Source organism: Sorex fumeus, unplaced genomic scaffold (genome assembly GCF_029834395.1).
Source record: "Sorex fumeus unplaced genomic scaffold, SorFum_2.1 ptg000171l, whole genome shotgun sequence".
NCBI lineage: Eukaryota > Metazoa > Chordata > Mammalia > Eulipotyphla > Soricidae > Sorex > Sorex fumeus.
The window spans coordinates 889338-912952 of NW_026606228.1; the positions used below are offsets into that span (position 1 = coordinate 889338).

At 35.7% G+C, this 23615-nt stretch overlaps 1 protein-coding gene across 1 annotated transcript in view; it reads right to left on the minus strand.

Moving 5' to 3' along the window:
* The window catches only part of TENM1 (teneurin transmembrane protein 1), a 784494-nt gene that overhangs the window by 434872 nt on the left and 326007 nt on the right, over positions 1-23615 (minus strand). The window contains exon 5 of the mRNA XM_056107733.1: positions 20485-20723. Coding sequence (XP_055963708.1) covers positions 20485-20723 — 239 coding nt within the window. The remainder of the gene's footprint in view (positions 1-20484; positions 20724-23615) is intronic.

Genomic DNA, 23615 nt, shown 5'->3' on the forward strand with positions numbered 1-23615 from the left:
CTATCCAGATCTCTCAGGAAATATAAATCCCATTATTTGCACTTTACTGAAATCAATGGCTTGACAGAAAGTATATGCCTATTCACACATTCTGGGAGTAATGCCTTTAAAGCTGATTTAGAATAACAGTCCTTAATACTCTCCTGACAAATTTTGCTAGTGCTGAGCCCTGTAAATTAGATAATTATTATCCTTTTTTTCTTTATCCAATTGCAAAGAGCTAAGCTCGGAAATTATAAATTGCAAAGTTAAGGTAGCAAATGAATTATTTTGCTGTCCCCAGTCAAACAACTAATAACTAAAGGCTGGTTTCATAAAAGATATTCTTCTTAACTTATACATTACAATACTCTGAAACCTTTTAGCTCTCATCTGTCATTTCTCTGAACTATGTTATGGTGTTAGACTTTATTTTACTTGAGACTAATGTTTTCTACTGATGTTCTAAAATTGATCATCTTCCCCCATTTTATTTCCTTTCCTTTATTTCACATAAGTCCCCTAATAAGGGACCATAGGATTTTTTCCTTATGGATGCAGGAACTATATACCAAACAATATAGATGTGTATTTTCTAATATGTTTAATCGCCACTTATCACATGTGTCTATCAGGTACTTGAAATATAACTAATTAGGAGGCAGTGCCAAGATGGTAGAGAAGTGTGCTCTGTAAGATAGAAAAGTTTAAAATGCAATAAAACATATCAACAAGCACAAGATTCTTCAGACAGTGCAACAGAGAAAGTACACAGCAGTAACTGGCAAACAGCTCTTGGATAGTTTTCATGCAAGGAATCTAAGTATAGTAAGAAGCTTAATCGCTGCTGTTGGAAAAACATTGGAAGCTTGTTACTCTGGGCTTGGGGGAGGACTGAAGCAGATGTATGAGACAAGAGGAGGGGGCTAAGGAGGAATAGACTGAAAATTCACTCACAGTCTTATAAATATCTCTTCACACAAGATCTGAGTAGGAGGCTAGGTCTGGCCCTGGCAAGGGGCTCAAACTGGCATTTGTAGTATGGCAATAATCTTTAACGCCACATAGGACGTTAAGTATCAGTATTCTATGTAAAAATTGGGCAGACAACTGCCTATATTAGGTGACGAAAATGACTATCTCCTCTGACATAGTACATCTGACTGAGTGTAGGCATTCACTCAAGATAAGAGAAAAAAAAAAGGTCTTCGCCTGCCACATTATTAAGAAATAAAAGAGGAGTGAGTGATCATGCTTTTTGATCTTTCTCTGAAACTAAACTCAAGATTGATAGATAGGAACTCTTCTACTTATGCACTGTGTACAGGACTGTGTTAAAGCTCCAGTAAGTAATTTTGTAATATCTACTAACATCTAAGGTGGGAATATTTCTTGACCAAGGAATTATACTTCTAATGTGCTACTATAGAAATAAACACACATATGTATTAAAAGATATGTAAAAGAAAATTCCACATAGCATTGTTTCTATAACAAGTTTTTAATATAGTAAAATAAAAAGGATTGCCAATACTTATATTTGTTACAACACTATACTCATACATATATATAATCATATATATATGATTATATACATATATATGATTATATATATGATTATATACATATATATGATTATATAATCATATATACATATAATCATATATAGATTATGTATAACAAAGAACTAATACTGAGATAGATAGTATATTGGAGGAAACCATAAAAATACAATGAAAGGCAATGTAAGATCCTAGGTTGGCTCATATCTTAGGTTACTTTACATTCATAGCTGAAATCATCCAAGGTTAGTAGGCATTAATACTAAAAAAATGAGCAAATAATGAATTGTCTGAGCAGACAGATAATTGTTAAACCCTTATTACACCTCTTGATAACCAACAGGTACTGACATAGAAATAGCACTAAGATTTGTGGGAAAAAAAGCACTTTAGACGAACACATATCAAAGATCCTATTTCAGTGGGAAAAATCTCTACATATATCAGTGTTTAGAAAGAAAGCTTAGGGAGGTCGATATTTATCTGTAGAGTTAGAAGCTGGAGAAAATGTTTAACATTTTTTATAGTGTCAGAATTTTTTACAACGATAATGGGTTCACATGCACTATGACAAGATTAAAAATACAAGGTAGTCAACAAGCTTTCCAAAGCTGAATAGATAGATGCATTATTTTAATGTAAGTAAAGTAAAGTAAAGGCCCTCCCGTTGATCGTCGATTTGCTCGAGCGGGCCCAGTAACATCTCCATTGGAGACTTTGTTGTTACTGTGTCTGGCATATCGAATACTCTCAGTAGCTTGCCGGGCTCTCCGAGAGGGGCGGAGGAATCGAACTCGGGTCGGCCATGTTGGCCGCGTGTAAGGCGAACGCCCTACCCGCTGTGCTATCGCTCCAGCCCATTTTAATGTATCTTTTATTATTACTTTCTATTTGAACCGAAATTTTTGAGCTGAAGAGGTAACTGAAGTAGTTAAGACAATTGCCTTGCATATAGCCAAAAGTGCATTCTCTGCATCACATATGATACCCTGAGCACTGTCAGGAGTAATCCCTGAGTGCATGGTCAGAAGTAATCCACTAGCACAGTCAGTTGTGGCCTCCCGAATAAATAAACAAATAAATAAAACTAAAAAAAATAAATGGGACTTTTCAGAAAATAATTTGCCGGAAATAAATGAATGAATGTGGGAGAGATAGTACAGTACAAGACTGTAGGCAATTGACTTTCAAGCGAAGTACTCTTATTTGATTCCAGGCACTGTATTTATACCTCAGGGAGTGATCCCTGAACACAGAGCCAGGAGAAAGCCCTGAGCACAGCCAGATATGTCCCAAATGGAAACAATTTCATAATAAATAAATTAAAAATAAAAAACAAAACTCTTAGAATTGAAAGGGATTGGAAGTACAAAGTTCTTAAACAAAAGCTCAAAGATAAAGTTTCAAATAAACTTATTTGAAAAACTAACTATAAAATATACAAATAAAATTTTGGGTTCTGAGAATAATTCCTACTAGGAGGTTAAATTTATTGAAATAATTTTATAATGCTAGTGTTAGTAGATCTGAAACATCTTATACTATTCTGTATCCTTGATGTTACATGTGTATTTTCTTATAGATAATACTTACATCCACTCTATAATAAGAATAAAGACACAAGTAAGTTTTAAAATTAACTGTAATACCTATAAGGGAGATACAATTTTACTGTAGAGGACTTCATCTTACATCTCAAAACAGCACAAATATTCAGCTAGTAATACTATATTTATTTGTGATAATTTAAAAATATAATTTCTGTTTTGATTTTTACACTTTTTGATTTTAATATTGGAGCTCTGTTATATAACAAATCAGAAGGAGAGGGTCCAGGTATAGAATGATTTCACTCTTTTGTGGGATATTAAGAAAAACATAATAGGAGAAAAATGCCCAAAGACAGTAGAGACAAGGGTAAGGAAGAGTGGTCCATGATTGGATGCCTTCCTCATGTGCTGGGGGAGAAGGCAGCTGGGATAGGAGGGGACCACTATGACAAAGATAGTTGGAAATGTTCACTCTGGATAAAAACTGCATGCTGAAAATCGGTAAAGGAACAAAAATATCATTTCTTATTGTATTAACTAAACCTGGAGCAATAGCACAGCGGGTAGGGCGTTTGCCTTGCATGTTGCTGACCCAGGTTCGATTCCTCCACCCCTCTTGGACAGCCCGGTATGCTACCAAGAGTATCTCACCTGCATTGCAGAGCCTGGCAAGCTCTGCCAGGGTGTATTCGATATGCCAAAAACAGTAACAAGTCTCACAATGGAGACGTTACTGGTGCCTGCTGGAGCAAATCAATGAACAATGGGAGGACAGTGCTACAGTGCTATTAACTAAACCTGTTAGAAAATTTGAAATATTTCTTACAAATAAAGCCCTGCCCAAGATGGACATCAGAAGTTTGCAATAATGTTAAGATAAAAATATGTGATGACTTCTCTTTCCTTTTTGTCAGCCATTTTTCCCTATCAGTTCCTTTACATTTTAATTCATGTTCCTTCAGGCAAAGGAACACTACAGCTTTTGTACTTCACTTCCAAAGCTTGGCAAAGCTACAGATCTACTTGTCTGTTGGACAGTTCCCTTCATAAAAATATACCAAATACATTACCCAGATGGTGACCCCTGATGATTCCATGCTTTCAAGTTAACTCCTGTGTGAAACAATCTCACCAGACTAATACTTCAGTGGACACTGAGTAAAGCTATATGCTTCTGCAATAAGGATCACCACTGTAAAAATAAATGCTACTTGAATTAAATGCAGTGGCTGCAAACATTATAGAAACCAGGTTATTTTTCCATTTTAAAATAAATCCCATTCCATTACATTAAACATCAAATTGGTATATGAGTGACTATAGTGCTTTGATAAATTACATTCAAATCTGGGTTTTATCCTGGTAATAACCAGATTATATGCAGGGGTTGAAAAGCATTAGTTTGAGATGCTTTTTCAAGAACTAAAAAGGGATGTAATGCATGTTTATTTGTGGCATCTTAAGCTTCAGCATTTTCATTCAAGTTTTCTTTTTTCTCCTTAAGTTTATGCATATTCATTTTTCTACAAAATATTCTATGTACTTGCACTACATCATAATCATAAATAAAACATACTTAAATATTCCTTTACAAAACTATCTGAAGTCATTATGGCTTTGCGATCCCTTTCAAATATTATTGAAAAGCTGTTGTGTTTGGCATGGATAGAATTTCCTAGAAGGAGATGACTTAATTAAATTATTTTAAATAGGACCACCAACAACATTTTAACTTGAACAGTTTTAAATCACACATTTTGGGAAAGAGTGAGATAGTACAATAGAAGCTGCATTTCTTGTAGTGTCATATATGAATCCCTTCATTTCCTCTTCTAGAGAAAATGAATTATACTTTACAGCAGAAAAAAATTTGTCTTAGTACAGTTCAAACTTTTGTTACAGTATGGAGGATAGAAAGATTCTATTTTAGCAATAAATCATTCTAATGCCCCAGTTCCATATTATATTGTCTTAAAACTTTCATTTGCTGTGTATTTTATATTTTCTGTTCGAGAGTTGTATTTATAAATAACATGCCTATTTGAGCAACTTATCATAGGTTTAATACATAATATCCATTTGCAACTGCAAAACAGGTCTGTCTGTATATTCTTTAGCAGGCAGATACAATTTAATGTTTTCATCTGGAATCTTAGCACCAATAAGTACTCTCCATAATTCAATTCTTTTACTTTTATATTATACTTTTATCAGAAAAAAAGTAGCATAGTTATTTCTATTTTCTCTAAAAATCATCTCAGAATAATATATTAAAATATCAATTTTGCTAAGAGTCAGCATCTTTTATTCTTTAAAATATTTTTGTTTCCATTCCATTTCATTTTATGTTTAACTAGTTGTCCTTTATACTATGCTTCAAACCACTGCTTATAACTTCATGAATATTAATGATGGAAGCATCTTAGAGTTCTTGAACTCTTACTCTGTTTTCCTAAATTGAGGCCTGGTTAATAAAAAAATCCAAAATAATTTCAAAGGTCCAGATAAAGCTCGTGACTATGGACAATGGAAAGAGACTCACATGGAAGCACTTGCTATCTTATCCATTTTCCAAATATGTATTACAATTTTTAAAAATAAATGTATTTATTTACTTATGCCATATACTCCTCTACTTCTGGTACCTAATGCTTAGAAATTGACTTTTCTATTTAGCATCAAATATCACAGTCATAGACTATGTGTATGTGTTTTTTCCACAAACTTGTAGATTACGTTGCATGTGTTTTCCTAGAAAGCTTTAGATTATAAAAATTCTTTGTAAAGCAATAGTATTCATAAGGTAGCATTCAAGAGGAAGGGTCATATGAGATTGTAGACTTAGGAGATACAAAATAAGAAATTAAAAATGAATGAGCAGTAGCTGAGTTGAATGAGTACAGAAGCTTTTAATTGCCTAGTAAGATGTAAAAGATGAGAAAATGGAAACAAAGTAAAGGAGAGGTTAGTTTGACCAGGTTTGTTCTGTTTTCTAAAATGACACCATGACTGCTTTTGAAGAATCATCAATGCTTGGATTGATTCAGGATACTCAAGTATTTTCCTCTTTTCATGCATTAATTATTTGTTGGTTATTTTCTATACATTAGACACTGTCCTAGACACTGAAGATACAGTCATGACTGCTTAGTTACATAAACACTTGCCCTCCTTCAGCTTACAAAATAAAGCATGGTAGTTTTAAGTACTGTACCTTCAGCTTACAAAATAAAGCATGGTAGTTTTGAGTACTGTACCAGTCTCTGTAGCATGAGATGATATGTCCTTGTTTTTATTTGCATCTCTCTGATTATTAGTGATGAAAAACATTTCTTCTGTGCATTTTGGCCAGTTTTAGTGATGCATTATGAGCAATGCAGAATATTCCTTCATGTATCTTTTGGCTACTTCATTTCTTCTTTGAAAATTTGTGTTGATCTCTTCTCCTCATTTTTGATGGGGTGAATTATTTTCTGTGAAATTCTACCAGTATTTTGTATATCTTGACTATTAACCCCTTACCCAATGAGTGATGGGTAAATAGTTTCTCCCATTCTGTTGGCTAATTATTCTAATTTTCATTTACTTTGAGGTGCAGAAGCTTCTTAATTTGATGTAGTACTATTTGTTTATCTTTACTTCCATTTGGTCAGTGGTGTTTCAAGCCACTTAGCAGAATATACACCAAGGGTCCAAAACGAAATGGAGAAAAGACATTTTCACCCCTATATTCCTTGCAGAATCATCCACAATAGCTAAATTCTAATAAGAACTCAAGCATCCAAGAATAGATGAGTGGGCAGAGAAACTATGGTACATACACACAATAGCATATTACTCGGTCATAAAAAAAGATAAAGTCATGCAGTTTGCTGCTACATGGACCATGTAGTATCATGATGAGTGAAATTGGTCAAAGGTAAAAAGGGACCAAGACAGAATGATCTCTCTTATATGCATGGTATAAGGAAACATAATGAGGGGGATGCCCAAAGATAATTGAAACAAAGAACATGAGAACTGGTAGTCAGTATTAAACATCCACCTGAGTAGGATGGGAGATAGGACATAGAGGAGGCAACAACTATGGTGGAGACAAGATGAACCCAGAACAAGTGGTGAATGCAAACTCGTGAGCAAATGGGGGAGGGGTGGAGAAATTGGCGGACTGAACACAGTATGCTTGAAACTCAATCAAATAACTTCCTAATTTCATTTTTACTAATTTTTAAATTAAATTTAAAAGAGTAAACTATGTAGAGATAGTATCTTTCCTTCCTTCCTTGCTTCTTTCCTTGCTCCCTCTCTCCGTCCCTCCCTCTCTCTCTTTCTCTCTATCACTCTTTCTCTTTCCTTCCTTCCTTCCTTCCTTCCTTCCTTCCTTCCTTCCTTCCTTCCTTCCTTTCTTTCTTTTTTTCTTTCTGCATTTGGGTCATACCTCGTGATTCTCATGGGATACTCCTGCTTCTGTAGTCTGGAATTACTAGTAAGGGCTCAAGGGACCATAGAGGAAGTCAGGGATCAAACCTGGGTGAGTCGCATGCAACTTAAGCACTGTACCCACTGTACTCTCTGGCTTGTAGAGATATTATTTTCAACCTCTCTTGTTGATAGAGTTTCCATTGTTTTCAACACACTCCGGTAGTGAATATTTTATTTTTTATTTTATATCTCACAGTAATTCAGTAAAAATTATAAAAAATAAAGACTTAACATGTTCCAAAAGGTAAAAAGATTTCTATAACAAACATTTATGTATATACCACCTGACTTAAACCTTAACCAATACAGTTGAATTTTCCTATATATTCCTACTCTTATTTTCTCCTTAAGATTAGTATAGGCAGCACGTTTTTACAAGGTTAATTTAATCAAGAATTATTCTCTGAATATAATAGAATTAAACATAAACCAGAAACAAATGTATCACAAAGATTTTCCAAATGCTTAGAAATTAAACAATATACTTCTATTTTTTGGAGAGAAGAAGAGTTTCCCAGGAAGAATTAGAAAATATTTTGAAATATCCCAGTACCACATACAGTCCCCAAAGTTTTGCCAGGGGTGATCCCTAAATGTAGAGCGAGGGGTAAGCCCTTAGCACTACTAAGTATATTCCTAAAACTAAGCCAAACCAAAACAGTCATCAGGGGGCCAGGGGATTGTATAGTGGTTATGTTTTTGCCTAACCCAGGTCAAATTCCTGGCACCACAGATCCCGAATGTTGCCTTGGTTAAAACATGGAAGTTTCTGAGCACTGCCAAGGTCATTTACGTTATGTCTACACTGCTAACAATATCAACACTGCAGGCCATGAACAGCATTGCAGGCCCTGAGCAACACCACATCCCTAGACTCTTGTACTAAACTGCAAGCCAGTTAGCAAAGAATCACCAATATCCCTAAGTATACCTGATATCTCTGAGTATTACGTGGGACCACAAACAGAACAAAATAAAACAAAACACTCAGACAGAGAACCTGGATCTAAGGTGCTGGATAGGGGAAGGATATTCTAGGATAACTTTGGAGAGATCTGAAATTACTGTAGAGGAATTGGTACAGTGTTCTACACCTATAAATAATGTCTCTAATATTACTATAAACTTTGAGACCTCAAATATAAATTTTAAATGGATGCTATATAAGTCAACCCTACATTAGAAATGCTATGATGGGGAAGAGAAGGGCCACATGGAGGGCGGGACCCACAGCTCCCGGAGAAAAAGAAAAAAACAGGTTCCAAAAAGAGCCGAGATCATCGGGAAGTCCCCAATGGGGTAGGTACCGCATCCCGCCTCCCCCAGATGGAACCCCGGTGACCAGAAGCCTCTACAAGCACAGCTTGAGTATGCGGGAACTAGGACTTTTCCTCAAAACCACGCGGCCGCTTATGCGGCCACGCGACATCTCTCTATATACAAAGTGATCAATGGGAAGTAAACCACCCAACGTTTCTCCCTGAAAATCAGAGTTAAGTTTGGAGCACGGCCACAGCCCCAGAAACACAAGGACCTAATGCAGAACCCAGCAGCTTGGAGCAGAAAAGTGAACGGACTATGCGTTAATCCAGGCCAACATGTCTGCCCGGAGGGGAAAGGGTGTTGCCCCATTCGCCCTCTATTCTCTGGAAGGAAGGATGGCAGCCGCATGGGAGCCTTGTGGACAGCAGGTATGAGCCGGGGGTGTGGGGGCGACTAAAACCCCATGGGAAGGGGGGCGTTCCGGTTCATCCTTCACGCCCTACCAAGGTCACCAGTTGCCCCCCCGGGAGCAGCTCTCCAGCACAGCCACGGCCCCAGAAGCACAAGGACTTAATGCAGAACCCGGCAGCTTGGAGCAGAAAAGTGAAAGGACTATGCGTTAATCCAGGCCATCATGTCTGTACGGAGGGGAAAGGGTGTTGCCCCATTCGCCCTCTCCTCTCTGGAAAGAAAGACGGCGTCCGCAAGTGGAGCCTTGTGGACAGCAGGTATGAGCCGGGGGTGTGGGGGCGACTAAAACCTCATGGGAAGGGGGGCGTTTCGGTCAGTCCTTCACGCCCTACCGAGGCCAGCAGTTGCCCCCCACGAGCGGCTCTCCAGCACGGCCACGACTCCAGAACACAGAAACCAATTTCTTAACTATCTGACTTTCAGTAGAAATACTTCCAGGGTCAATAGGTAAAATAGCAGAAATCCCAAACCAACATTTAATTCTTGAACCCAGCTGTAGAAAGCAAATCACTTCACAATGCTTTTTCAGCATGTCTGATTGGGGGGGGGGGGTAAACTCTAAATAATAGTGGTGAATCTTTTAATGAAACAATGAATCTAATCAAAGCAGATAGAGTGTTAACTAGAATTCATCTGCCTCACAGGGACTGGGAGGGGTGGGGGTGGGGTCTTATTGGGGTTCTTCATGGTAAAAAAATAAGTAGTGGTAAAGGGAATTGTGTTTGATATTTGCATGACTGAGACCTAAACCTGAAAGCTTTGTAACCTTTCCCACAGTGATTCAATAAATAAATAAATTTAAAAAAAAAGAAATGCTATGATGAGGTTTTGATCAGCAGAAAATTATAGTGTATCAACTTGAGCCCTCTTAATTTGCTCATTATTTCACAGATATTAATGGTGCTCTAAAGGAAAATACCTCTTGAGAAGCCACACTGTGATAATGGTTATTCCATATAGATCATGCCTATATTGGAGAATCCAATATAAATCAAGCTCTTATATTAGCACTATTTGTATTTTTGTGGCCTTGTAAAGTCTACCTGGGCAACACTTCTTTATAGGATTACACGTAATCAAAAATCCAGATTTCCATGAGCAAACAAATTTTACTTCTGTAAGAGAGCTCTATATATATATGTGTGTGTATATATGTATATATGCAAAAATACATGTAAATCATAAATATATAATATATAATATATAAACATAGGTTAAATCTGACTGAATTATATACAAAAACATTTTTGTTGAATCTAATATTAAAAATTCTTATATCCCACTCTGACCATCCTATCCTAGATTAGTTAGCTGACTTACAGCTATAACTTCCCTCACAAGATCATGCACCAACCTCGTATTTTCCATGCCATTAGCTTCCTTATCCTACTTTTATTTCTCTACTAAGACTGATTCTTTGGATGATCACTTCAAGAACTTTATCATCAGCAACTATATTTTCCTTATCCCTTTGGTCTTCTTGATGTATTTCTCTGCAATCCTCTGATATGGTACAACAATAAATAGTTACAATTCACTAACTGCTTGTGGAAAACACTCTATGTATTTGTTCTCCCTACCTAACTGCCTTTAAAACTATTTTAAACTTAGAGATTATTTATATTCCTATTTATATTGAGATGGTAAAAAGATGTATTTATGTATTGCATCTGTCATTATTTACCATTCTATAAGTTAGATAATGATAACTTTTTTGACTATTAACTTGTTGAATATTAACAATAAGTGATTACATTTTAACAAAATGTATCTAAATACCTACATTTATAAAATAAAATATTGAGAAGGTTAGCGCTGTTTACAGCTTTGAAATTTCTTTAATGCTTAGCCTATAAAATAGCAGAATTCTCATATATGCCTTTACACACTATCTCTTGCCATATCACTTATCCTGTGATTTCTGGAAAACTCAATCACACACTCAGGAGAGACCTACAATGCAAAAGATAAACACATCTTTGTGATATAATCAATAATTTACCCTGTGGATCCTCTATCATGTCTTGGCCTGCCTAGTGGTCCCTAGACTACACACTAAAGATGACTCATTGTCTATTACAAATCTCTAATGGTTTTCTTCCAACACTTCTAGTTCATTCTTAATGTCCCTATCAGATTATTTGTCTTTATATGTCTTGACTATTATAAGCCAAACTTTCATATTTCATACTCTTCTTTTCCTTGTCTAGTTTTTGCTGCCCTCAATGGTGTCTCTAAAGTTTCAGTACCAGCTGTGTTACAATATATTATATATTTGAATATATACCTATTTCCATCTTAAATATTTTCCTTATATAGTCTATCTTAGCCAATACCATAACTTTGCATCCATAAACTTAACAAAAATTTCTCTCTCCTGCCATGTATAATTAGTCCTTAATTGTATGTTATACTTGTGCAAGCATTTCTTGATTTTTGTCTACTCTTTATTGCCACATATTTATGCTATCACTCACTTATATTACTAATATAATCTCAAAATTTGTTTTTATTACTGTAGGCTTTCAACTCTATTATATATTGCCTGTAAAGTCCTTCATGTAGTCATTAGAATGATTTTTTTCTAAATGGAAATCAGAGCAAATAATTTTCTTTACATAATATAAAAAACACGAAAAGATATCATTTGCTCTTGGATTTAAATTTTAAGCTTCTTACTTACTCGGGTTTTAAATGACTTTCTTGGGTCAGAGACATGGTCGAGCAATTAAGATTTACACACAGCACACTCTGGTTTGATTCTTGGCACTACTTATACGACCTTGAACCCCATCAGGAGTGAACCCTGAGAACAGAGTCGGGAGTAAACTGAATTCTATTATGTGTGGACCCAAAATAAACAAAAAGAAAATGCCTTTCTTGATCTGTACTTGCTTATAATCTCTATCTACTGCATCTTCTAGTAATACACACTTTTTCTTCCTTTGGTTTTCTTACACATATTTCATCTTACCAGGGTTTTCTTTTCAATCCTGTGTTCTCCCTTGAACACATATCTCACTTGCTTCTGTCCCTGTTTCTTTGCCTGATTACTTACATTCTGGATAAACACATGTTCTCTCTAAATATTTCTAAATAAGTTTCAATATAAATTATCTGGCTTCACAAAATAACCATATTACATTTTTACATGTTTCTGTAAGGGAGATGTTTATAAACCCCAAATTAATGCATTTCTTCCCTGTAGATAATGGTGGCCCTCTCTGGTACACATGAATAATTCAGTGATATATCTCTTTTGGGGGCTAGCAGTAGTTATTAGGGATTACTGCTGACTTGGAACTCAGGGTCACTGCTCTTGGTGTGCAGGGTGTTAGCAATTAACTCAAATTCCAGTTGGCCCTGTGCAAGTTAAGTACCCTATCTGTTGTACTGTCTCTCTGGCCCCTCAGTGATATTTCTTAAATTAAAATGGGTCAATATTCCATCTGTTTCAAAACCATTGCTATGATTTATTCTTATTCACTTGAGTAATATAGCTTAAATCTGATGCTACATCTCTATAAATAATAATGCATTCTATATTATATTATGTACATATAATTAATTTTTTAAGTTTCAATAGGGACAAACTGAAAGTTAAATAAGAGTAAAATTCCTCCTTTATGCAATGCAGTTTAAGTGATTTTCTTTGATATCAGAGATTTCTTGAGAGAAAAATGTTTTTATATTTGTAATATGGTTTCTTTATGCAAAAATTAAGAATGTGAAAATCAAGATTACTAATACGTTGTTCAGAGCATCCGACCCCACCCTACATTTTCTTTTTTTTTCTTAAATTTTTATTAGTGAAACACTACGAGGTACAGTTGTAGACTTACAAATTTTTGTGCTTGGGTTTCAGTTATACAATGATCAAATACCCATACCTCCACCAGTGCCCATTCTCCACCACCACTGATCCCAGTATCCCTCCCACCCCCAATCCCCCCACCCTTCCCACCCTACCTCTGTGGCAGGGCATTCCCTTTTGTTATCTCTCTCCTTTTGAGTGCTGTGGTTTGCAAAAGAGACATTGAGTGGCAATCATGTTTGGTCTATAGTCTACTCTCATCACGCAACTACCATCCTGAGAGGAACCTCCCAACACCCTTTTTTGGTGCTTCCTTCTCTATCTGAGCTGCCTTTTCCACTAGCGTGTGCGACTGGCCTCAAAGCCATGGAGTAATCCTCCTGTTACTTATCTCTGCCACCCTACATTTTCCTATGTGTGATCTTCACTATCTCACAGAACTTAATCTTGTTTCTCTACCCAAACTCGGGTAGTGCTGTATGGGTGGTACTTAGTAGGGTGATTGATTCTCTTTAACAAAACAAACTTTATGTATGCCATAAGTTTAGAATCCAGTATTCATCCACCTAAGAAATTACCTTTCCTACTGTGTTTTAAATTGACAATATCCTAGAATTTCAAGAAATATATAAGTATAGCATTTACTTTATGGAGAGCCCGGCAAGCTACCGAGAGTATTCGATATGCCAGACACAGTAGCAACAAAGTCTCCAATGGAGACGTTACTGGGCCCGCTCGAGCAAATCGACGATCAACGGGAGGGCCTTTACCTTTTTACCTTTTAAAAAGCTCTTCAATCTAAGTAATAGGTGCTAATTATGGTTCTGAAAATAAGTCGTTGTGTGACATGGGTTCTTCCTAGTAATATGCTGTTTCATTTGATTTTGTATTATATTTATAAAAGGTAACAGTTGGAACAAAGTTTATGGAACTTATAACACCAAAAGATGATGTTGCAAAATAGGAGACTAACACCCAAGAATAGCTGAGATAAGTACCAGTAGGTTCACTCCACGGCTTGGAGGCCAGCCGGATATGCTAAGGGAAAAGGCAGCTCAGATAGAAAAGGGAGCACCAAGTAAAGGGTATTGGAAGGATCCTCCCAGGATGGGAGATGCATGCTAAAAGTAGACTATAGGCCAAACATAATTGCTACTCAATGCCTCTTTTGCAAACCACAGCACCCAAAAGGAGAGAAAGAACAAAAGGGAATACCCTGCCACAGAGGTAGGGTGGGATGGGGGGGAAGAGGGTGGGAGGGATACTGGGATCCGTGGTGGTGATAAATGGGCACTGGTGGAGGGATGGGTACTCAAACATTGTATAATTGAAACCCAAGCACAAAAATTTGTTAGCCTACAACTGTACCTCATAGTGTTTCATTAATAAAAATTTAAAAAAAGATTATGTTGCAATCAGATTCCATATTTAATCAGATTGTTAGCTGTTGGTAGGTTTATAGATTGTAGGCAAATCAGTGCTAACACAAAATTGCATTCTTTCTCAAGAAAGTGTCATTGATAATGAAAGGGAAATAGTAAAGATCATTAAACATGACAAAAATAATTGTTAACAGTTTATATAATAAGGTAAAACACATTACAGCATTTATACTGAATCATTTCTTGAATGTTTTAAGCAACTGTCTATTTAAATGAAGATATATTTCAACCTATATTTGGCCTCCAGAAAATAAATAGAAAACCATGTTAAGGCTAAAAATACTACAGAGGGGTGATGGAGACAATTTGTGTGGAGGAACTCATGGCTATCATGCATAAAGCTCTGAGTTGAAGTCACCTCAGTCCACCCTGCCGGGGGAGGCAGTGAAATTAGTAAAATAAAAGCAAAGATATAGATATTTTACAACAGAAAGATGGAAAAAAATCCATCAAAGGATTCCCATAAAGCAGAAATTTCAGCACTGAAAAAAGTTGTTTTTGGTGATGTAGGAAGAATAGAAATTACTGTAGGCTGATGTTGTAATAAATTCTATACTCATTAACATTACCTAACCTCAAATTAATACAAATAATTCTAGACTACTACTAGTAGTGATCCATTTTTATTTGTATCTGCTATTCCCTAGGTTTTATTTCATGCTTCATTTCATTTAATTAAAGAGAAAATCCATGATTTTCTTCCTTAGAGCTTCATAATATTCCATTGTGTATATATGCCACATCTTCTTGATACATTCATCTGTAGTTGGTTTTTAAGTTGTTTCCATAACTTGGCTATTGTATTAAGTATGGCAATAAACATAGCTGTACATACACTCTTTCAAATTAATTTTTTTCATGTTTGGGGGATAGATGGCAGAATCTTAAGTTTAAAACTAAAGAAATAATATAGAGAGTAAATATTTAAAAATTCATAAGAACTGTTATCAAGCGCCCATTTTATAAATTAAAAAGTTGGAAAGTTGACTTTTGATAATAATTATTATTTTTAGTAAAACTGATGTGAGGGTGCAATGCATAGACAGATTTAATAGAGAAAACTCCATTTCTATTGTTTCAATTAATAACTTAATTTCTTGAATTTCCAAAATCAAAATTGCTTTTATTTTATTTCTTCCCTGAAATAAAATGTTTAGGTATTTATACTTTATTTGTGAGAAAAGAAAATGAACATGCTGAGTCCTTTTATTCTATCATTTTCATCATCTTTTTATTCCACTGTACTAACTGACCCAAAGTAGGAAAATTTGGATGAGTTTAAAGGAGGCAGTAGAAAGTACTAAAATCAATACTATTTAATGTAAGTGCAAAGGGAAAGCTGCGCTAAATTCAAGTCCACTGCACTCTTAAATAGTTTTAATCCCTAAATTTTTGATCTGAAGATCGGGCTTAAATATTCTCTCTTTCCTAATTCTGAAATTTAATATCAATCTATGATCAACTTTCTATTTTATATACTACACAGTGTTATGGCAAAAAGACTACAGCCTTGAGTAATTTTATATTTAGATTTGGGACACTACCTGCATTCCCTAAAGATAGTAAAAATCACTACTAATTTCATGGCAAAGTAAAAGGAACACTGACATCATTAACTGTTATTGAATTTGAGAGTCAAAAATCCCTATTCCCCAACTGGCTCAATGCAACAGAACACTTGACCCCATATACAATGTATTCCACATACTTTCTATAGTCTGTGAGTTTCTAGTGCTTATACAAATTGCTGACTATGAAGAAATTTGATCAAAACATCAGAGATTATCTGAGATGCTATGTTTGCACCCTTCACAGCCATTGATAAAGTGCCTTAACCTCGCCTTCTTTGATGCCTTGCATTTGGTCATCTGTCTTTCTGACTACTACTTCATATGACTTATTTGTAAATTCAAGCAAATGTGCCTCTGACTGGCACTGATACATCACTGATGCCAAAATATCTCGGAGGATAAATTATAAGCATATATTTTTGATTTAAATGTAAAATATTACAGATTTATGGAGACGTGATAACAATAGCCATTCTCTGACATCTTTATATCATCAGTAGGTTTCTAAGCCACCCCAACCAAGTTTTATGACCTCAAAACTTATCACAAGGAAGTATTTTTTTTCTAATCCAAAGGATATTGTGGACAGGTCCAGGAATGGGGATGGTTGTTTGAACAACTAGCTACGGTTTTTCAGGTGCTGGATTTCCACTATTTTGCAATGCTCACTTATGGAGTAATAATGCACAGAATGTCTATTGATGTCCCATTGATATTGATGTGAATTCCTCTAGTGAGTTGAGGATATCACAGCATATAGCCATTAGTATCTAAAGGTTATGTATAATGGATAGTAGAAGAAAATGAAAGAGCAGAAAAGAATTTGCACAGGAAACAAAAGCAGTAAATAGTTTTAGTGAAAGATTTTGGTTCATTTATATAGCAACTGCAAAGGGGATTTGAAAAAAAATGACAACTCTTCCAGACTCAGCAAGAGTTGAGAGTGAAATGGTTTCATATTTTGAATTGCATTACATTTTTTTTTATTTCAACCACAGAAAGCCATTTAAAAATCATCTTGTATGTTGCAGTTCTTTATGTGACATCCTTCACCTGAATGTCTTTTTATAAATTTTACTCCTTCAGATGGCACAGATGGGTAGATTGAGGTAATTTCAACTTATTTATCCAAAGTCACATATGTTCAATTTCTGACAGAATTAGGAACAAAATTACAGTATTTGCTATTAATATCTCCTCATTTGAAATTGTTCAACATCTGTAGTAGCATTTAGCCTTTTCTGGGTCTGAAAAAGTCTCACTGTAAATGATTCCAACATATATTTATCACTAATCACAAAATCATCGCTGTACTTACTAAAGAAAGGGTAATGTGGTAAATTCAATTTTATTTGTAAATTAATGAATAAATATTGTCTAGTATACTTATCTTGTAGTTCTAGAAGTACAAGCCCTGAAAAGTTTTCAGCAGTGCTACAGGGCAGCAAGGTCTAGTATTGAAGAGCATAAGCTCTGTAGTACACTGAAACTTAAAAATCAGCATCCTTACTTCTCAGTGATGTGAAAGCTTAGCCTCAATATGACTTTTGCTGTACCTAAGATTCTTAATTTATAAAATATATGTAATAAGTTTAAGGATTTTTGCAGAAAGTAAATGGGTTAATAAAGCTGCCTAACATATTCAGTCTTTTTTAACAAAATTTTAACCTGTAGACTACTATGTTGGAGGCACTGTTCTTGGAGTCAGTTAATTCTGAAAATCATTGTAAAGTAAAAGGCCCTCCCGTTGATCATCGATTTGCTCGAGCGGGCCCAGTAACGTCTCCATTGGAGACTTTGTTGTTACTGTGCTTGGCATACTGAATACGTCACGGGGAGCTTGCCAGGCTCTGCCGTGGGGGCGAGATACTCTCGGTAGCTTGTCAGGCTCTCTGAAAGGGGCGGAGGAATCGAACTCGGGTCGGCCATGTTGGCTGCATGCAAGGCAAACACCTATAAAGACAATAATGGTAAAAATGATAATATTTAACAGTTATAGGATGCAAACAATGTAATTTTTGTTTCCGTTTTTAAGCTATACTCAGAGGTACTCAGGAATTACTCCTTGCCCTGTGCTTAGGGATCACTACTGGCAGGATTGAGGGGATCATATGCAGTACTAGACACAAAACTCAGGTCGGGTTCACGCAATGCATGTGTCTCACCCACTGTGCTATCTCTCCAATCCTTACTTAGAATGTTTTGGACACTGATTCAAGTTCTTTGTAATATTATTTAACTTTCATAACAACAAAATGTTATAAATGCTCTCATAGATCTGTTTTCAAGGTGAAGAAATGAGGACTTAAAAAAGCTAAGTAGTTTGCCCAAGGTTATTTTATAAAAATGCATACTTATAAGGATTTGGTATTAAATATTTGGTATTAAATACCTTACTTTCATATCAAATATAAATGTTCTGCTTATCCTATAATGGCTACAGTATTATATGTTCATCTATGGAAATATAAATGTAAAACTTAAAATAAGTTTGAGTATATGTACAATCTTAACACAGAGTGGCCATTATAATAAATTTAAGTATAAACATGTTTGAACATAATATAAACATATAAAATGACTGCTGTGACCTGGATTTGTTTATACTGGGGTTTAGGTCTTATATCTAAAAAATTATCTCTTTGAAGGGATAATTAAGAAAATGATGGCTTGAGGAACCGGTCAGGATGGGAGAAGTGTGCTGAAAGTAGATAAAGGACCAAACAAGATGTCTGTATTGCAAACCATAATGCCCAAAAGTAGAGAGAGAGTATGGGAAATATTGTCTGCCATGGAGGCAGGGGGAGGGTGGGAAAGGGGGGTATACTGGGAATATTGGTGGTGGGGAATGTGCACTGGTGGAGGAATGGGTGTTTGATCGTTGTGTGATTGTAATCCGAACATGAAAGCTTACAACTATCTCACAGTGATTCAATAAAGTTTAAATAATTACCTCTTTATAGGAAAGGTCAACAGAAAATAATAAAATAATTAGCCCCATAATTGAACAGGAACATTTTAAACTATATTTAATATCTTCTTATATTGCTTTTTGTTTTTCTTATTAACAGTGTGTTATGTTACAGTTCTTTCTCATCCCCACTCCATTTTAAGTTATATTTTATTACAATATATTATATACCAAATAAACAAAGTGTTGATTTGTCCTGAAATTCCCAAGAGAAGACATTTTAATATTATACAGTGATATCATCTCCATTTAATAGAAGCATTGTTCAAATGTATTCAGATTATATGATGAAAATATGAGATAATCATAAACATAAATATAGGCTATATCCAATACTGTTGACACTATCTGTGACATCCTTACATTGTTTCTTTACTTATGATCTCCTTTCCTATGACTTTTTAACAACTGATTGTGAGAGTTCTTTATTGTTAATATTTTGAACAAAATGAGAACCAAGCAAACTTATTTTCTCATTTATGTTTCAGGACGCATATCTATTTTACATTAGTAGATAACTCTGCCTCAATTAGGAAATCAGGGTAAACATCAAAAGAAGTTATGGTGTTGTACCTGAATAGAATTTTTCCTACTGTGGTAGTATTATGCATTCTAGAACTAATGCTTCTACAAAATACATGTTTCTTAAGTTAATTTACATTTTAGACTACAGAGCCATTCAAGCAAGGAAATTAATGTTCAGTCAAAATAAAATGCCATTCAGAAAAATCAATACTATATGCTATCAAGTGAGGGTGACTTAAATCAGGGTGATTCACAAACAACAATATATTACTTAAGAGTGAAGAGTGCCTCACCACTATTTTCTCCTTTACCATCCTAAACACATTAACCATTGCAGTGTTGCAGCTATTTTCCTAGTTAAAAAAAATACTTATTTTTCAGTCCAGGTGTAAATGTGAACTCTTGGTAAGGAATTACGCATCAAAATTTTTGGATAGCTTCCAAATAACTACAACTCCAGTGAAACTGCTACCTGAAAATTCAGTAGCAGTTTTATTGTTCAAGCTATAATTTAAGAAGCTATTGTAGATTGGTACTTATGACTCCTAATGAGAAAGCCATAACATCTTTTTAATTGAAGGGAAAATGGTTAACTACAGTAATTGCAATCAATAAGTCTGTTAATAGTATAAATATTTCTGCTCAAAGAGCATTCCTACTCTCCTCAGCTGTATTTAATGTTAGAAAATGCAAAAATGAGAAAACAAAATCAAACTAATTAGAAATCCACTTGCTAATTAAAATTCTAAGCCTCGATTCAAATATGTAGGTCCCGGGTTTCAGAGAGAACTTTCTACCCCACCACAAGCAAAATCAGAATTTTAAGAAAATTCAGGCATAGGGAAAGGCCTTACCAATCACGTAAGCTAGTAACAAGGCCAAAGTCACGGTGATTGCAGTGGCGCTCAAGGCAGTGCACTTCCAATTGCAGCATCGGTAAGGTTTGTTAAAGGTAAAGGCAGGTCTGGAGAAGGTGCTGCGAGGAAGTGGCCTAGGAGGAGGCGAGTACACTGTATTGGACGTGAGAGGGTAGTTCTGACTGGCCGCACTGAAGATAGCAGAAGAGCCAGATCCATGTTTGAACAAGAAATGCCTGTTAAAAAGAAATGGAGATTTAGGATATATAAACCAAAGCAGATTGCTACAAGTGTACAAACTTCACAAACTGAAAACAACTATGCATGAAAAACCTCAAGGGAAACTTGGTGGGGCTTAACAAGTTTCCCATGGGAGGAATTAACTGTGAAATGTCCTTGGGAATCTCTTTGTATTCTCATTTAGACCTTTCAGAGAAGGAAAGGAGTCTTCTCTTCTCTGAGTTCCTAGATAGGAGATTTCTCAAACTCTGACTATGATTAGCCTACATTTGACATAATTGAGTACAAAGGCTTTTTTTCAGTTTCAAAACAGAAGGAATTGTCAATGGGTATTTGGATAATTGGAAAGTCTGGTAATTGTGACTCTGTTTAGAGATAGCTTTCTGGTATATTTCACACAATATTTTCTTATAAGAATTGACAATTATATGTAAATTGAAAGAATTTTACAACACACATCGACCTAGTAATTCGATTAACAGTTAACATTTGACAATATTGTTTTATCAAATGTATTTACGTACCTCTAAATTCCTATCTTTATCAATCAGTCCATCTTAATTTTAAAGCACTTCAAAGTAACCAGCATACATCAGTATATTTCTCTTTCTATATTACAACTTGCATATTATTTAGAGTTCAACTTCTATTATAAAATATATAACTGGTGTACTACACAAATTAAAAGTGCGTAAAATTCTGAGATTTGAGAAATGCAATCACCTGTGCAACACAACCCAATATTAAGATTTAGAACATCCCCCAAACCCCTGAAAGTTTCATTCTGCTTTTCTTTTTTGTTTTTTTCATTTTTATTAGTGAAACACCATGAGGTACAGTTGTTGAATTACAAATTTTTGTGCTTGGGTTTCAGTTATACAGTGATTGAGTACCCATCCCTTCACCAGTGCCCATTTCCACCACCAATGATCTCAGTATCCCCCCCCCCCCCATCCCTCCCATTCCACCCCGCCTCTATGGCAGGGCATTCTTTTTTGTTCTCTCTCTCCTTTTGGGTGCTGTGGTTTGCAAAAGAGGCATTGAGTGGCAATTATGTTTGGTCTATAGTCTACTTTCAGCATGCCTCTCCCATCCCTGGAGGATCCTCCCAACACCCTTTACTTAGTGCTCCCTTCTCTGTCTGAGATGCCTTTTCCTCGAGCATGTGCGGCTGGCCTCCATGCCATGGAGTGAACCATTCTGCTTTTCTAAGCAAATTCCTATACCTACCTCTCCCCAGAGGAACTAAATCCCACAAAGCCTTATTTTCTACGCAGGGTAAACAGACAAACAAAAAACAATGCATGGTGTTGTGTTTGAATTTTTATGGGATGATTACTGGGTTCTCATAATGATTATGATGTGGATATTTCATAAACATTATTGTCAGAGACAAACAATGCTTTGTGTATATACTTTATATCTTTTCTTGTCTTTTGGGGTTACGCGTGGTGGCACTAAGGGTTTACTTCCGGATCGGTGTTCCTGGCATGACTCGGGGAACCAGAGGGGTGCAGAAATAGTACCAGGCAAGCTCCTACCATATGTACTATGGCTCTGGACCTATATTTCACACTTCTGGAGTTCTAAGTGCCAAACGTTGGGCTAATAAACACTCATTACCTCAGTGTTCATTCATATGAAATAGACTATATTATTATCCTCATTGTGCATTTAAGAAAATGAAGACACGTAAGCTAGTAACAAGGCCAAAGTCACGGTAATAATAGGCTGAAATTCACCTAGCAAGTTAATGACAGAACACTAAAAGGAACCCTCTTCATTCAGGTTTCAGAATCCTTAATCTACTACTCAATTGACTGTGCTGCTTGGAGTCAAGTGTGTTGATAAACAAAATACACACTGGTGCTATCTTTTAATGTGGTACCACAAGAAAACCCTTTCACTAAGAAAGAGTGAGTGCCATCTTGTACACATTACCTAGGTCCAAATGCAGGAAAATTAAATTAAGATTGATTTCTGGCTTCCATTTGTGGGAGGGCACACCCAGAGCTTCTGACTCTGCAAAGAGAGTTCACTCCTGACAGACTTAAAGGAACATATATAGAGTGCGAGAGATCAAATCCCGATCAGTCATGTGCCAGATGAGTGCCTTTCCAGCTTTACTATCTCTCCTGCCCTTATAGCTTTTCTTGTGGTACCACAAGAAAACCCTTTCACTAAGAAAGAGTGAGTGCCATCTTGTACACATTACCTAGGTCCAAATGCAGGAAAATTAAATTAAGATTGATTTCTGGCTTCCATTTGTGGGAGGGCACACCCAGTACACTCCTGACTCTGCAAAGAGAGTTCACTCCTGACAGACTTAAAGGAACATATATAGAGTGCGAGAGATCAAATCCCGATCAGTCATGTGCCAGGTGAGTGCCTTTCCAGCTTTACTATCTCTCCTGCCCTTATAGCTTCCCATTTTTAATGAACAAGAGCATGTATATTTAAGGGCATAAAGGACTCTATGTGCCAGTTAATAAAAAATTACACATTATAAGATTTTGTTTTAGTATCATGAGAGTAAACGTTATTTAAAGAGCTGGACTGATGAGGGTAGTATATATTCATATGCTTTGCTAGAGGGCAACTTGGAACTACATCTTAAAACTGTAAACATACATGTTCTCTGGCCCAATGAATTCCCTTAAAAATTAATACTCAGTAAATAATGTACAGTGGTTATTTGGCTTAGTAAATTATTCAACACATAGTAGAATACTATACATCCATCACAAATGTATGATCCAGTTCTGTGCACTAGGAAAAGTGCTTACAGATATCACCGAGTGAAATAAATAAGCCTCAATGTGCAATGGAATTAATAGAAGAATGATTTCCTTTGTAGAGGAATAAAATTTTTCCTGCCTTTAGTTTGC